Source organism: Phasianus colchicus, chromosome 8 (genome assembly GCF_987193195.1).
Source record: "Phasianus colchicus chromosome 8, bPhaCol1.hap1.1, whole genome shotgun sequence".
Classification (NCBI taxonomy): domain Eukaryota; kingdom Metazoa; phylum Chordata; class Aves; order Galliformes; family Phasianidae; genus Phasianus; species Phasianus colchicus.
This window is the reverse complement of record NC_143443.1, coordinates 8,116,063-8,133,474: the sequence shown is the minus strand read 5'-3', so window position 1 is coordinate 8,133,474 and position 17,412 is coordinate 8,116,063. Positions and strand designations below refer to the sequence as shown.

Here is a 17,412-nt window from a genome sequence, read left to right as displayed (position 1 = left end):
AGAGCATCTTTCAGCGTATCAAAAATGATGAAAGCAAATGTAATCCTATTTTGAGTCCACAGAAACTTTGCTGTAATGAGGGACCAAGACTTCTCCCCCATTAAACCACCCACACAATCTCAGTCTCTCAAAGTGTTCCCTGTGGACAGAGTAGGAGGCTTTTCTGGCTCCTGGGCCATTGGCTGAAGCAGTGACTAAGTCAGTCCTCACTGGTGTAACAAAGTGTGTTTTGCTTAGTCTTCCATTGCAGAATTCAAATGTACAAAGGCCATTAATAGCAGACAGGGTGACTTAGCTTTGGTTCCTGCACAGGACCCACAAGGTCCCTTCATAGTGGACAATAAACCTGCAGGTCTGCTTGGTGGATCTCTCCCAAATGTTTCTGAAGCAGAGAAATTAGGAACAAGTGCTAAGTTATTTTGACAGTAAAGATCCCCTTTCACCTGAGTAATGCTGAAAACATCTGTCCAGTTGATAGCCCTGCATTAATGTCATGTGGGCAGCACAACTGTACAGGCTGCTTTGCCCTCTGATGTTGATATGCTTACTTGTGTTTGTATTGCCTCTGCTCTTCTACATTCTCGATTACTTTTCTCAGTCTAAAAGAAGATTTAATATCCCATGAAATGCACTTGCGCAGCTGGGGACTTGATTATTTTTTCAAATGAATACCTATTCTAAAATTCTGTACATCCATGCTACTGACACATTTTAGAATCTGTATAAAGCTGTTCCACAGAACATACTGTCCATACAAGAGCTTATTTTATTTTGTGTTGCTTTATTTCATTTTCCTGTTTCTGCTGTCAAATGATGTTGCTATACTTGGTGCTGTATATAACCAAGAAAGATGACAAATTCTGTTCCCAAAGATACCTGAAATCTCAGTGCATTCAGAAACATCTGGATGCTGGCTGCTGAAGGAAAAAGGGGGAGGATGGAGAGAGGGAGAGAGCCTAAGAGAAGGGAGAAAGAACAAAACACTAAACTGTGCTAGAATACTGTAACACTAAGAAATGGTTTAGGATAGATTTCAATAGCACAAAGTACCCAGCAGAGGTAATTTTTGATTTGTTTTCTTTTCTTGATTCTTAACAACTGGTTATTGTATTAAAATTACTGTGCAAAAACTATGTCATACTTCTGTAGCTGAGAGTTTGAGCTCTGCATGGATGGCTGACTTTTTAATTCCTTCTTTTTATAGGTTACTTTTTGAAAACATGTAAGGAAAATGGTTTCACAAGCGTAACTCCCCTGTAAGAAAACACAAAAGAACAACAAAAGCATGCAGTCCTGTTTGTACTCTTAAGTCGCAACAGTACAAACTACATGATAATAGTTTTAGTTGTTAAAAAAAATATTGTTCTGCAGAGATCAGCTGATACCAAAACAGATGTCAGTGAGGAAAACCTATCAAGAAGAACTCTTATGAGTACAAGAGTAAACTGGCTGCAGGTCCCATTCCATTTTTGATTAATTCTGTACAATGGCAGAGCTGTAATCAAAATTTAATGTCTGCACAAATTAATATTTCTTTCCCTTTTTTTTTTTTTAAACACTCATTTGTATATCTCAACTACTTTCCTTCTGAAAGATCTATCCTTTTTTAGTTAAGGTGATTGAAAATACTTATACAAAGCTGATAGGGAACAGAGGCTTGAAAAGGAATAATAGAATGTCAAATTGAGCTAGTTCAAAATAATTTGTCATTAGGTCCTTATGCTTAACATTAAAATTTTTGATTTTCGGTTATGAGTGATTCTGGTCTTTTGAGACAGAAAGATTTACAGGAATGGTTATGTAAAAATGAATCAAGGATGTCTACTGGTTAGAAAAAAGATCAAGAGCTTCACTTAAGCTAGTGCAACTTTTGTGTTACTGTTGTTAATTTGAAGTGCAATATTTTATTTTGTGTATAGAATTTAGATTCTCTACCAGAATGTGAACTGGACTAATAGTAAGCTAAAGAGTAGCTAAATGTTTAAATGTTTTTAGGTTGTTCTTTTGTTTTGTTTTGAAGATTTAACTGCTTGGGGCGATGGTAGTCAATGGTAGTGTTTCCATACAAGTTTGCCTTGTTCTCCCCCAAAACAGAAATGAGTGTCCTTAAAAAAGATGCAGAGTTGAATGTGACTTGTGAAACTGGGTTTAGTAAACATTTTACTGACTGTTGACAATAAGATTCATAAATCACAGATTTTTTAATTTTTAGTCCAAATTTATCAAGTCATTTGGAGCTCTATTTTGTTCATCAAGTATACAACAACCATCCTAATAAAATAGCAGATAAAATGTGAGGAAGGTGGGAGGCACAGTTGTTTAGAATCCTAAACCATCCTGTATGTCTAAAGAGGACAAACTACAAAACCTGAATAAATAATAGACCTTTTTCTGTTATCTTTTCATTAGCTATGAAGCAGTATTTTTATATAGTTAGCACTGAATTTCATGCTGCTACGCACAGCTCACAATCAGAAGATGTCCAAGACGATTCTGGAATTTGCCTTTTCTCATTTTGAAATTATCAGCCATTTTAAGCCCAGCTGAATGCAAACCTGTCTTGAGATTGCTAATGAAATGAGCTAATGAAATAAACCCAAATGCTAAACCCTCTTGAGATTGTTTCTCATGTGTAAAATCAATATTAATGATCATTCTGTTTCCTGTTAAGCATTCAGCTGCTTCAGGCTTAATAGTTTTTGAAAGAATGAATCTTGTATTAATTGCAGAAATAGCAATAAGCAATACAGTTAGCTGTTTTATAATACTCCTGAATTCTAGTTTAGCAGCTCTTCTTTTAATATGAATGATAAATAATTTCAGAGTGATTAGCTCATGCAGATCTTTAAGAACAAGAGGTTTTTCTCTGTTTTTGCATTTAGATAACAATCAAAAAAGTTTATGTTCCTGCAAAGTTAATAGCAAGGAAAGAGCATTACTTCTTCAGAATTTTATATATTTTTGAAAAGAAATGGCTAATTATTATTTCTCTGATTTGTCAATTAAAAACCTGGTCACTGACCTCCTGCAGAAAGGCATCCCCCTACCCCAACTCCATCATTCTTTGCATTACTTCATTGCAGTGGAGGAGCTCTGCTCCAAACCTTCCAGCAGTTAACCCTAATTGTAGAGATCTGTCGTGATCTGGCAGACAGTGGAAAATCACATTAGCTTCACATGCTCCTTGCCTGTTCCAACCCAGATGAAAATACGGACATGTTAGGAGCAGATTTTCTTGGGAAGAGGGAGGGAAGGAAAAAAAAAACAGCAGTTAAATAGCGTGCTCTCTGTACAGAACACAAGCATAGTGGTACATCATCACCAACACTGATAAATCACATTGTTGAGAAATCAACATTTCTCTTTCTGCTACCACTGATTTATATTGTGATTTTTGAGCAAATAAAACACGTCACTTGTGAAACATCACTGCAGAAGGAATTCAGCACTTGCAGGAGAAGGGGTGTTTAATGCAGCAGAGCAATGAGTGTGACTGGGGAAGTAGCCTAAGTCTCCTCCCTTTGTTAGTAAAGTGCTGCATTTTCTGCAGCTTTTCCATAGCAGTTCTACAGATGCATGCTATCCAACTACAAATTCCTGCTTATTGTTCCCTTTCATTTTAAAAATAGCACTGTTTTCCAGTATGTTCAACTTTTGGGGTGTTTTAATCACTGTATCACAATGGTTAGACATTTAGAGATTACATTGTCAGTCTGTCATTCTACTCTGTTAATGTGTTGTGTTCGCATAGCTGAAACTTCCTGTTTGTCATCTCTTGCCAGCCAATGGCAGCCATGGTTGTCAGGTTATGTCCCTGGTGATGGGAAAAAGGGAAATATAACACCCATTTTTTAAAAGGTAGAAAGGAAGACATGGGAAACTATAGGATGATAAGCCTCATGTCCATCCATACCTGGGAAGATCATGGAGGAGATCCTCCTGGAAGAGATGTTACAGTACATGTGTAACAGCCAGCATGGCTTCACCAAGGGCAGATTGTGTGTGACCTGTCATCTTTTTTTTCTTTTTTCTTTTTTTCACAGCATTACTTACTTAAAATATTAAAATGGTTTCAATATTTTCACTGTAGGAGTGGGAGAGTGTATATAGAAAGGGATCTGACTAAATGACTTTTCCTAGGGAGACCAAGAAAGAAATTGACTTACTATTGCTATAAAGGTGAAAGAGATTTGAAGATGCAAAGACTGAGAAAAATAGAGCATGCTTTGTAGCTTGTGATTTAGAGAGAATATTTCTTCCAAAGGTAGAGGTAGCTCTAAGAGTCTGAGAAAGAAGATGCTAACTGAATAAGGAAAGAGATAGTCAGTGCTGCTAAAGGAATCCTGGATCTGCCAAACAGCTCTGACTTCAGGTCACAGGAAACTCAGAGACAATCAGGATTTTAAAGCAGGGAAATGGAATGCAGACAAGATTCTTACCTTTTGTTGTTCCTAAAAATAGACAAACAGTTTGCAGACTGTCTGCACATTTAAATGTTGCCTACTTAGATTATCATGCATCTTAAAGAAGAAAATTTTAATACTTGTATTTAGATTAACAGTTTCCTGCAGGAAAGGGCTGAAGATTCTATGTGGATCCTGGGCACCAGGAACAGCAGGAAAGTGAGGCCAGCAAGGCCCAAGCTTAGTGTCAAGCACAGGCTCCATGCCCATTTCAGAGCTGGCAGAGCCTAGGAAAGATCCAGTGTCTTGGGAAGCTCATGTTCCTGCTGTTTTAAGACGGGGGGATGACAACCTGCAGAGACAGTGAGTGTGCAAGCAGAGATATTCCAGTGAATTAGCCAACAGAATAGATGCATCTCTGTTCTCAAAGAGCTGTGTGGATGCAGAAGAGATTTTTCATAATGCTTGTACATTAACTGTTGAAGCGTCAAGAATCACTGCTTCAGATGTGTGACATAGCAACCAATGACATGCCATGCCATTTAACAAGTATTATTTTGTATCACTATCAAAAGTTGAGTATGCTGGGCTGGGATTACGAGGGAACAATCAGAAGCCCAGCCTAGCATACAAATTTATGCCCCGGTTCCTTTTATAAATTGTTTTTATGCCTTGCAGTACAGTTCCTGAGAAATGCCCTCAGAAGTAAATAAACATCAGGTCATACTTTTCTAACACTTTTCTCAGCTTTACAGGAGCAAATGAAAAACGTATTTATTCTTTATTTTTAATTTTGGATGATAATATTTTATTATGATTTTTCCTTAGGTAACTAAACAAGAAAAGAGTCTTATGAAACCTCTTTATGACAGATACAGAATTATCAAGAAACTTCTTGCAACTCCATCATTGATCACCACAATTGTAAGTTGGAAAGAATTCATAGCCGTTGTCAAGATAACACGCTAAATGTGTTTGATTTGTGCCTGTACATCAACTTGACAGCAGTGAAACTAATGCTATTTGAATAATCTGCTCATTAGTTAAAACAGGGTGTTAATATTTCAGTTAGATGAAATAAACTGTAAAATTCAACTTCCAACCGTTCCAGAGGTCAATAATACAAGGTAATGGTTCCTTATGTAGTTGATTTCAACCACTGGGCAAGAGATCATAGGCCATTTAACAAGTATTATTTTGTATCACTATCAAAAGTTGAGTATGCTGGGCTGGGATTACGAGAGAACAATCAGAAGCCCAGCCTGAGTTTCCTACTGCAGCTGATGTAACCTACGTAAAATGAAAATGAAGTGCTATCCTGATGTAGATATCTCTATTTATTGCCAAGGCTTGTATTAAACATACAGCACATAAATATCATTTGTAATAATTTAATAATGTGTAGAAGTCATGTGATAGCTGGTCTCCCTGTGAGGAGAGATAGTGGAGGCTGGCTATTTTGAAGTTGGCTGGGTCGATTAAAAAAATTACAAACTATTATCTTGATAGATGTTAATAGAGCTTTAGATTTCTTTGAAAATCCCAGTTGAAATCTCTGTACATGTGCTCACAGATATTTAATTTCAAAATTAACTGAAAGGTCTCTTGTGTTGTGTCTAGTTTTGCTCCACAGAATTTCATGTTTAAGCATTCAATTTAAAAGCCCAGCTTTTCTTTTGAGGATGAAGGAGTGTGGGGAAGACAGCAACATCACTGTGTTTTGGTAGTTCACATTTGTAGCTATAAAACATATGTAAAATCTCTACCTATCTGCAGTGCATATTACAGTCATAATTTCCAGGTATGATAAACACATTAAATAGTAAATAAGAGGAGTACAAGTTCCAGCATTGCTTGCATAAATGCAGAATGTTCTCTAAATCTTCTCAACTTGCAAATGCTTTTGAGTAAACAGAAAATTAATATTTGGAGCTACTCAGAAACAGGTCTAGATTCTCTCCTGTTGAATTATGAACAGTACCCAGTAGCCCATCAAGCCCCATGAGTGTGTTCATGAACAGTTTCAAGTAGACCTGGGTAGAATTTGCAACATCTGTGATCTTTTAGTCAATGCATCCAGGAAATTACAGCCTAATTCTGTGAGTTGTCATCTTAATAATTGTTACAGTGTTCTGTAAATGACTGATTTGATCATGCTTTATATTTTACAAGCAGGAAGAAGAAGACTCAGATGAAGACCATTCTCAAAGCAGCCGTGAGTTATCATCTGGTCCAATATCTTGCCTCCCTGTCGATGAGCACCTGTGTTACTCTCAGGAGGAGAGTGAGCCTGCATATGTCTCACCTCCAAATGAAAAGAAAACTTTAAGACAAACAGCCTTATCTATGTCCAATTTACATGAGGCAACCATGTGAGTTCTGTCTTTTTGTCATAGACATTTTAAAATGCTTTGTATAGGCTTTATAAATGAAGCACAATTTGTAAATGCATGACCCGTACCTACTAGATAGGAGAAAGAAATATGTGTTACGTGGCCTCGAGAAGGCCATTCAGTGTGTGTAAAATAATTTTATCCCTTGCAGAAGTGTATTTACTAGCTTCTGGATTCCCTGAAATGGTAACAGTGCCCTCCTGCTTTCCATTAAAAACAAAACATAAACATCACAAGATTTGCATTTAAAAATTCCAGGTTGCATGAGACAGCAGGTCTCTAGATACACATGGGCTGTTATCAATCAGCCCTGAAACCTGTTGAAGAATATGCCTTCTAGGAACAGGTATATTCTCAGAGCTTATGGGATATTTTTCTTGTGTTTTCACTGATGTATCTGAGATGCAGAAACGAAACCTACTAGGCACTACCAAAATGGAAAGTAAAAAAAAGTCTTTTTCTATGTAACACAACTATGCATTCTGTGTTCAAATGCTGTGATATATTTCTTCATGCTGTATTCTTACAAAAAAAAAAAAAATAGTAGGGATATAGTATACTAAGAAAATTATTACTCTGCTTAAAAAAAAAACCTTATTGTCCAAATAATGCCTACTAAAACACGTCCTTCAAAAAATTAAGAAAAAATAAAAAGTTGATTCTAGGTACCATTAGCACTGATTCCACTGAATCACAGCAATATTTAATAACAGCTGCTTTTCAGTGCAGGTCTTGGCTGTGTGACTTTATTCAGGGAGAGAATGAATATAAAGAGATTGTGGTGAGCCACTGAGCCCCGTCCATGCAGGACTGAGGCCAGTAACAAGCTTTACTCCTGAAGATTTTTCTTACCATCTTGTCCACAGTCTCTACCTTTATTAGAAGAGTGAGACCTAGCACTAGTAAACAGGAAGGAACATAACTGTTTAATCACATATGCTTGTACAGCTGCATATCCATACCTGGTGGGATATGTTGTCATGCCTTGAGGCACTGAGATGAACACCTGCCATGGCCCACAGCAGGGCCTGCCTATTACCCCAAACCACAGCTTTTACAGTCAGTCAAGGCACATGGGCGTTTCGTGGTCTTGTCTCTGTTTTACAGGCCTGTTCTGCTTGAACATCTCCGAGAAACAAGAGCAGACAAGAAAAGGCTTCGTAAAGCTTTAAGAGAGTTTGAAGAACAATTCTATAAGCAGACAGGAAGGTAAATAATCAACTTGACAAATGCCCTTCCCCTTTTCCTCTTTGGGTACCCAGGTAGATGCATTTGTTTCCAAGAGTACCATAAGGTACTCTTATGTGGAAAAACCAAAGGAGCTGCAGCCCGAGACATGAAGATAACATGGAGGTGCCTGGTCTCTGTGAAGATGACCAGACCCTTGCTAAGCTCCTCTGGGATGTGGGCATCCCTGATTGCCTTCTACATATGGGATCATCCCAGAACATGCTTGTAATGGGCATAAACTGTCCAGTGTTTGTTTCACTGCAGGATCTTTCCTGAGGCACAAAGAATCTTGCTAATGGTCTTTCTGAAGTTGTCAGTCTTCAGAGACTAAATGGAGCAGTTTGACCATATCTAAAAGGGCAGATATAAAAACTGAAACCACAGTTTCCTTCATGCAGAAATACTAGATACTTTTCACTCTGCATTTATGTTCCTCCTGTCATTTAATGCAATTGTTTGCTAAAAACTGCAGGGGATATGTGCTGGCAACATTTTTCAAAGTACTGCCTAATAACTTCTCTGCATATTTCAGAATTAAGTAATTATACTTGCATAGCTGACGATAAAGAAAATTTCCTGCTGTATATGAAAAATTTGTTAATATTTAAAATCCAATTCCTTTCATTCATATTAGGTTTCTTTTCATTTGTGTCACGTTATCTTTAGTTGCCTACTGTTAGGAAAAAATATATGTATTTGTGACTCCAGCATCTTTAGTTATTGCAAAATTAATTTTAAAGACTGTTTCTCCTTTAATCCATAAAAGTGATTGTACTTCTGCTTGCTTTTTATAGGAGTCCTCTAAAGGAAGATCGTGTACCAATGGCAGAGGAATACTCAGAATACAAACACACAAAGGCCAAAATCAGGCTCATAGAAGTTCTCATCAGTAAGCATGATGTTTCCAAAACAATTTGAAATCAGTACAATGAAGTGGTATCATTCTCTAGCAAATCAAACAAACAATAATGGAAAAACAAAGTGGTAGTTTTAGAGGTCTTGGTCAGCTGCACAATTATTTGACACGCTGAGATCTTTTGATGCACTTTAACAATTCTAAAAGCGGGGATGAGGGAGGACAGCAATATATGAGAATATTAAGAATGGATGAGTGAACTATATATAGAATATATATATATTTTTTCCCTTTAAAGCCTTGAAGTGCACTGTGAGAATGTTAGAAATTAAAAGGACACTGAAGTATTGTTGACTCTCTGTTTGACTTGTTCCTAGGTTTTAAAAGTGTGAGGAGATGTCTCCAGGTTATTAGTACATCTTAGAATACACTAACGTACCACATACTTCTATTTTTTTTTTAAACAGAACTAACATGCAGTATAAATAAAACTATAACTATTAGTTCTCAACGTGTGGTTCACTAGATTAAAAGAAACACAAGTAAGTAAGTTTAAAACAACAAACTCTGTCTTTCAAGACAGAGTTGCCACTTAATTCCAGTACATTCAAGGAAAAAACTTTGACAGGATTTAGAGGAAGAAGGCATGACTGCCAAATGGAATTAGTGTATTTCAGAAATAAGAGAAGCAAAACGAAACAGGTAACGTTTATCAGGAGGAGATTTAGCAAACGTACTGAATGACATCCTTTTCATTATGGTTCACAGGACCTGGTTTATGGTACATAAAATTCGGGAAATAGACCAACCATATGCTAAATTTTATTTCCATACTGAATTTCTGCACTTTATTTTGCCTGATGCTATAATGTTTGCTTTTCTGATTACCAAAGCTTGTTTAGAAGCATGCACTTTGTACAATGTCAAGTTATTTATTTCCTGTGTTATTTAAATTGCCACATATATATAAAGACTAGAGTACTGCATTATGCTAAGATATTTTGGATAGATAAAGTCCCTGGTATATAACTGAGTGTCACAGTTATCTGATGAGGAACACTAGACTTCTTGTTTACTATAAAAAAGATTATGAAGAAGATATTTTTCCATTCAAATTATACATCTTAAATTTCAGAGCACCAGACTTTGTAATATTAAGGAAATTGTCCCTCTATTTGTGATAAGTCATCAGTGTGAATTGTTAACAGATGGGATTATCAGCATTTTTGTACTAGAAATAAAAAGCAGGGATTCTGGGAAATACTTAGCCCAGACATAAAGGAAGAATGAGAGAAGAAAAAAAGGGATGTGCGTAAGTTGAAATGTGTTTTGTGTTTTGGTTTAACTATCATTTTGTATTGGCCTCATAGTAAAAGGAACCTGTTTTCTATCTATCTTGGTAAGAAAATTTTCATTTTATAAAGCCTATTGTGTACCAACCACGTTTGTATTTATATTGTATGTGATGATGGGGCATGTTTTTGAAGACGTACACATTTTCAAGTAGCTTTAAGGAAAAAGTATGATGACTATAAAAGGACGTTTTTATTTCTCAGAGGTTTGTTGTTTCAGTGTACCAATTTAATAATTTGTAATTCAAATTTTATGAATCAGAATGGTCTCCTTCATAAATCTATTTTAATTAAAGTCATCTAGAGCAACAGGAACAGATACAGAACTATTTGAAGTTTACAAACTACATCTTTGATAAGGGAAAATGATTTCATGACATATGTATACAATTGATATTAAAACGTAATCTATATATTCTATATGATTGTATAATATTTTATACAACGGTACAAATAAAATATTTTTCTATTATATTTATTATGTCAAGACACAGTTTCTGTTTTCAGTTAGCTAATATAAATAACATAAATAACACTGTCAAACAACACGTTGGAAGTGCTGACATTTCTAGGCTTTGAAATTTAAATCATGCTGCAATTACAACCTTTCATGCTGTTTGGAGTTATCCAGTATTTGTTCAGTAGTTAAAATGAATGCATATTTAAACACCATTTATAAGCCGTTATTTTTATTTTGCTAAAGCAGTTTATATAGGATTTTGTTATGTTTGGCAAGAAACAGAAAACAATTTTTGCAGCATCTAAGTATAAATGGTTGCCAGAGAAAAAAAATAATCCAGGACTTCTAATCATTTAAAGCATTGGAGGAACAGAAGGGAAAGAGAGGGAGAAGAAATACTAAAAAGGCTAGTTGGAGAGTTTGGAGATTCATGTTTGCTCTTGGTGACAGCGGCATGTGCATGCTTCTGACAAAACCAGCTGACTATGGAAATGGACAACAGAGGCTTGAAGGCTCCTAAGGAACAAGGGAAGTTTTAACGTCCAACACTGATATTGCAGGTCTTGCAGCTGGGATCTTTCTTTGCATTTGCAGTAGACAAGCTCATTAGTTGGTGACCAGTAATTTCTGCAACTGTGCCGAGGGAGAGATCCACAGGATCAGTGTAAATTACTTCCAGAATAACATCCTGGGCATGATGGTAAACCATTACTCCATCTTCTTCATCACAGGTCAGAAATTTATTATCTTTTATATTTAGCTGAGGAAGGCGCTGCTTACAGAATTCATCTCCTGGTGATCCGACAGGGGCAATAACAAGAATGACGTAGTGGTAAGCTGTGTACATGCAGTAGAAGTCTCCAAAATACAAGTTAGTATTTGGGTTGAAGAGTTTTTCAGCTGCAATCTCAAACCTGTATCTTCCATAAGGTGAATCTTGGGGTGGTTTCCCAGTGTTAAACTCAGTGTTGCAGCTAAAGAAGATGCCTTCCAACTTCCCACTGATTGGAGAGCCATGGCTGCCACTGTTATCCTTAACAGAAGGCTGCATAGCATTCCCATGGTGCTCTCTACAAATGGATGACGGGTATTGTTTACTTTGTAACACTACAAGAATGGCAAGTTAGGACTCATTTACTTCACTCTGTTTTGCAACATTACTGAAGGAACACAAAGGAAAATCATTAGAACTCTGAGAACTCTGGTTAGTGTCATGATCTTAGGACCAAGAAAATCAAGTGAAGCCAGATTCACTCAGGTGGAGTAAATCCTGCTCAAGGAGAAAAAAGCCCTTCTTTTCCAGTCTGCATTCTCTGTCAGCTGAGAGCTGTGGCTGTTAGGTCAGTGCAAAGAATAGCACAAACATAAAAGCCTCCAAAGCACTGATATCTCTAATCAGCTGATTTGTTCATAACAACGTAAGAAAACTCCTAATCCACACAGAAATGCCTCCAAGTCTGATTTTGTCATTGTTGTTTCTAACTTCCTCAGAAGCATATCTTAATTTGACTCAGATTTCAAAGACTTTCTCAGCCATTTCAATAATTATTGTCTCAAGCCCTATTTCACAAGACAGTGGTGGTTGTGGAGTTTTTTTGTGGGCGTGGAGAGTGTGAGGGGAGTGGGGTACAATTGGTATATTGCAACTGAAATGAATGCAAAAGGGAAATAAACAATCAGCTTGAATAATCACCATCTCTGCAACCTCAGGAAAAGGCTTGCAGTTTCATTTCTGTGGCAATATACTGACATCCAGTGGCCAGTTACGCTATTTATAGGTCACTCATCTCAGGGATCTGAAATGCTTTGTTGTGCTTCCAGCTCAAGGAAACAGCAGCAACATGATACATCAAAAAAACAATAACAACAACAAAAAACAACCCTACACTTTGGGGTTTCTGCTTTAGCATAGTGACAGTTGTTTGTTAGCTATTGCTACTGCTTGTGCTACTCTATAAGTTTTTTCAATCTTGTTTTATAGTTATGAAACCAGAGGCCATTGGAAGAAATGGTGCGACAATCATTTGGTTAGGATTTATAACATAACATTCAGAAGGTCTGGCCTAGTATATTTCTGATCAAAGACTGTTGTTGGAGTTACAGGTATCCTAGCTTCATATTGACCTAGCAAAAGTCAGCCTCTTGTCTCTAGCTCACTAATAGAAGGAGAACAAATTCTGTCTTTCCTCTATCACTACGTGCAACAAAGTAATTCCTAGGAGTGAACTTCATGCTCTTCAATATATGAGACAATCCTGGAGTCCCCTTCATACTAATGACTACAAATCTGGAACATTACCAAGGCTGGTGTAGTCTGCACTTTCAAGGTGGACATATTGGGTATTTTAGTTCTGTACACTATGACACACACACACACACACACACAGCTGGAAATATGTGGCACAAAAGCAGCCCCAGGTCTCTTATCATCATCAGTGCTGAAACAGAGATCGTCACATTGCTTACCTTTCATCCATATTCTTCTAACAGCAGATTACTGCTGTGTGGTGGCTGTTCCTGCTCAGCCAGTACACGAGCTTTGACTCCTTCCATTGAAAAGTATTTTCTACTGTAATGATGCTTCTGCTTGTGCATGCAAAATCACACTGGGTCTCCATGCAGGAATAAGGAACCTATCTCCAGCTATCCCCTTTCTTCATTCCAACTGAACAACAGTATTTTGAAATTGTCTAAACATCCCTCCTTCCCAAGTAAGCATGATCTATAAATTATGGTCTGGTTATTTCAGAACCCCATTTACTCCATCTGTGCATAAAAATGTATGCAGAGTGCAAATACGTGAGAGATAGATGTTTGTGTACACATAGGAGTTCATATCTAACTATACATACAATTTCTACTATTACACAGCTCACCCTGAATTTCTTAATAAAGGAGCAGAACTTGGTTTTTAAACACTTTGCTATGAAAACACAGGGACTTCAGCAAGGGTGGAGACTCTGTGAATACTTAAGTTTCTGCTCTAAACCACAAACTTTTATTTCCTAATTTAAGTGCTGAGCCAGGCAGGGTGGAAGAAATGAGTTACCTTTTATTTTTCCCTCCGAACAGGCGCACATTTTGCTCCAGCTTTAGCACAGCTGCTTCCATTTACAAATTTTCATTACTACTTTAATTTGCCAAACAATTTTGCATGTGTTTACATTCTTACCTGATATAATCGAAGTATTCTTTGTGCTGATTCCGATAAAATACAGACAGTTTAAGCATACGGCCTGCAATCACTTCAGCTTTTTCCAAAAGCTGTGTTAAGTGAACTTTTGAATAATCTAAGAAGAAAAGACAATCTGCTAGTATGAGAGAGGAAAAAAAAAACACAATGCTCTCCAAAAACTACAGACATAATTGGGAATCGAGCATTAGCAACATACATCACGTAGCAGTTATAGATAACTATTAAGTCCAGCACCATTTTCCAGCAGCAGCAAGAGACAAATGGCAGGAGCATGCACGCTTGATCCTCCCTATGAATACCTTGCAAGCCTCTAGTCATTTTAATCTGGGGATTAACTGTGTTAGAGTTAATATATATCTGGGAAATGCAGAAGAGCTGAGAATCACCCTGATTTCTAACAGAACTGTTTGATGATCTGTTTCCTGCAGCGTACATAGTTGTGAACCAATTAGTAGTAATTTAACTAAAAAAAGATTGCTTAGGATCCAGCCTCAGCTGCATCTCAGCAACATAACTTCACAGAGAGCGTGTGTCAGCTCTCAACTTTCATGCAGGCAGACATGTTTGTATTGGGTGACCATTATCCAACAGAAGACACATATAGATCAACAACAGACTGAAGATATGCCTGTTAGCAAGCTGCCACTGTCTTTTCTCCAAAAGGGCTTGTAGCCAGTGAGAGGCACACAAATGACCCTGCTCCACTTGGTTCACCAGTCTCCTTGCCTAGTTTGGGAGAAGCAGTGGTACCAGGTAGAGCACTTCAATGCACCTAAGCTATTGTAGAACAAAGGAGCACTGCAGCTTCCTCCTTTTTCTCATTAATACACCAAACCTGACTGCATGCAGAGCCTAAAAGCAAGCATTCACAGTTTCCAAGTGCAAATATTATAAGCCCACCAAGCTACGTCCTACTGGTAGATGGCTAATCCATTCATGCAGCAAAGCTAGCCTTAATTGAATATGTCCTATGGTGTATGTTTTCTCAGCAACATTACCTGCTGTGCAAAACTCAATGATTTCACTCCACTCAGAGACAACATAATCGCCATCAACTTGCTTTGACGCAGTCTGCACTGCTACTGTATATTCTGTTCTTGGGCTCAAGAACCAGTGCCCACGGACTGTCATAGGCAAAGGAACAGCTTTGGCCACCAATTTAGTGGGTACATCCTGATGGGAACAAGAACACAAAACAACACAAAAAAGTCAGCACAGCAACCAAGCCAACCCACCATGCTTTTGTCATCTTCCTTAACACAGTCCCCAGCCCTCCTTGGACTCTTCTGTGTTAATACTAGTTACTTCTCACAGAGCATTAGTGCTGCGAAGTTAACAGGATGGCCTAGGGCAATGGTCTAAGCTCTGCTTAAGCATGCAAGCAGAGCATAAAGACATCTTAAAAGAGTTTCTTATGCTCTCATTGCCAAGCTTTTCTTTCAGTCAGTGTAACCAAACAGAATTCCTGCTGTCATCAATCAGTCCACCTATATTGCTGCTATTGGTACCTTCCAACTTCAACAGAGAAAAATAAAACACACTGCAGTATAACTTTGTGCATTCTACATATTTTAAATCAACTTTATATACAGAGAATGGCAGAGACAAGCCAAACATAGCAGCTAGATGTTCTGTGTTCACCATTGCACCTCTCGCTCCTCCCTGCATTTCCAATTTCTGTTTTGCTCTGTCAGTGCATGACATGATAGAGCAGAATAGAAGTATAGTTGCTTGTTGTTGAAACAGTTTCTGCAGCACCAAAGCCTGCAGCTCAGACCACCAAGGGGAAGAACAAATGATGCCTGTTCTTGACAATTTATCAGCCACCACAGAACAGGAAGATGTCTGGCTGCCATATGACAAGTAAACATTTTAGATAACGTGTAACTTTCCACATAAATGCTAGTCAATAATTGTCCACCTACAAATACTAGTAAAATAGGTCTTTGAGAAAAAAAGGAATGGAAAGAGACTGCTCACGATCTGTAAAAACAAAACCTGAGAGATTTATTTTTGCTTGTTTCCTAGTACAGAAAAAATATCTTCCTTTTATAATTTTTCCTTCAGTTTCTGTACTAAAAAACTGAAAAGCTAGCAACTTATTATATTGCAGGAAGTGAAATGTGATTGGGAAGTGTAAAATTATGTTATTTTGATTTCTTTTTGTGTTAATTCTCAAAATAACATACATCTTAGAGGAAACTGTAAACAACTCAGATCTGTAAACTGAAATAAATGTTAAAAAAAAAAAAAATCACAGGGAAAAAGAAATAAAAATCCCCAAGTAATATTTAATGTTACCACCCTCGAACTGTACTGTAAAAGCATCCCATTGGACTTCATCTACCAATGCTAATGCAGTCGGCACCTGATACAGTTACCAGTCATTATTCTTCTTGTTGCCTTTACTTCGGCTGCTATAAAAACCACCTCCGCCTGAAGTCTAGTGTCTGTGCCTGTAGTGGTGGTTTAATTTTGTCAGTGTTCAAACAACATTAAAGCCTTACTACTGCCACGCCTCAAAGCCCTACCTCCCATCTGTGCACCAAGAACTCTTCCAACTGCATCAGAAGAAGCCAGAGCCACAATATTACTTAGAGAGGTTTCTCTCTTGTGTGGCTGGTTGGGGAGAATAGGATGGGATGTAGGGGGAGCACAGGTGGCAGGGAGGAATTCGCTTTTCATAACATTGTTATTCCTCTTTTTAATTTGTTATTCATTTTATAAGCAAAACGTAGAGAGTTCTCTGGGCATTCTCCATGTCTTCCTTTCAACTCTTTTCTGTTTGTAGAATCATAGAGTATCCTGCATTAGAAGGACCACTGAATGAAACTCCTGGTTCCACAGAGGACCACACAAAATTCAAGCCCTATGTCTGAGAGCACTGTCGAAATGCCCCTTGAACTTGGGCAGCATGGTGCTGTGACCACTGCCGTGTGGGTCCTGTTCCACAGATCCCTTTCTACAGGGCTGCTCTCCAGCATCTCTAGTCCCCTCAGTAAGGCTTCTCTACCCTTGAGAGAGTCAACAGCTCCTCCCAATTTAGTGCAAACTTACTTAGTATAACTTCAATTCCTGCATCCAAGTCACTGATGAAAACTTTAAAGAAAATTGGCCCTAAAATGAAGCCCTGTAGAACATCAGAACATCACCAGAGACTGGCCACCAGCGCAGTGTAAGCTCATTTGCTATTATCTTTTGAAACCTGACCCATCAGCCAATTGCTCGCTCACTGCACTGTGTATTTGTCTAGCTGTATGCTGGACGTTTTTTCCAGGAGGATACTGTGAGAAACGGTATGGAAAATTTGATGAAATCCAGAAACATTACATCAGCTCACTTTTCTTGAAAAACTACATGGGCAATCTTGTCATAAAAAGAGATTAAATTTGTTAAAGAGGTCTTTCCTGTTGTGCACTTTGTTGGCTGTGATCAATGATAGCACTGTCTTTCAGGTGTAATTCAGTGACTTCTAAAGAAAAAAATAATAATCTTTTTCATAATTTTACCAGATGTAAGAAA

General features: G+C 37.6%; 2 protein-coding genes across 6 annotated transcripts in view; one reads left to right on the top strand and one right to left on the bottom strand.

Annotated features, from left to right (window-relative positions):
* FAM13C (family with sequence similarity 13 member C) overlaps nt 1–10,688 on the top strand; it is a 43,949-nt gene extending 33,261 nt beyond the window's left edge. The window contains exons 10-13 of the mRNA XM_090144832.1: nt 5,232–5,327; nt 6,576–6,775; nt 7,904–8,005; nt 8,821–10,688. Of these exons, the coding sequence (XP_090000958.1) occupies nt 5,232–5,327; nt 6,576–6,775; nt 7,904–8,005; nt 8,821–8,944 (522 nt within the window). The 3' untranslated portion in view covers nt 8,945–10,688. The remainder of the gene's footprint in view (nt 1–5,231; nt 5,328–6,575; nt 6,776–7,903; nt 8,006–8,820) is intronic.
* Nucleotides 10,689–10,699: 11 nt separating this feature from the next.
* Nucleotides 10,700–17,412, bottom strand: part of PHYHIPL (phytanoyl-CoA 2-hydroxylase interacting protein like) — a 124,824-nt gene continuing 118,111 nt past the window's right edge. For 4 of the 5 annotated variants that reach the window (XM_090144826.1, XM_090144829.1, XM_090144828.1 and 1 more), the window contains 3 exons: nt 14,889–15,063; nt 13,867–13,984; nt 10,700–11,764 (listed from right to left, as the gene is read on the bottom strand). In XM_090144826.1, coding sequence (XP_090000952.1) covers nt 11,230–11,764; nt 13,867–13,984; nt 14,889–15,063 — 828 coding nt within the window. In that variant the 3' untranslated portion in view covers nt 10,700–11,229. The remainder of the gene's footprint in view (nt 11,765–13,866; nt 13,985–14,888; nt 15,064–17,412) is intronic. The other variant, XM_031608685.2, reaches the window with a different exon arrangement.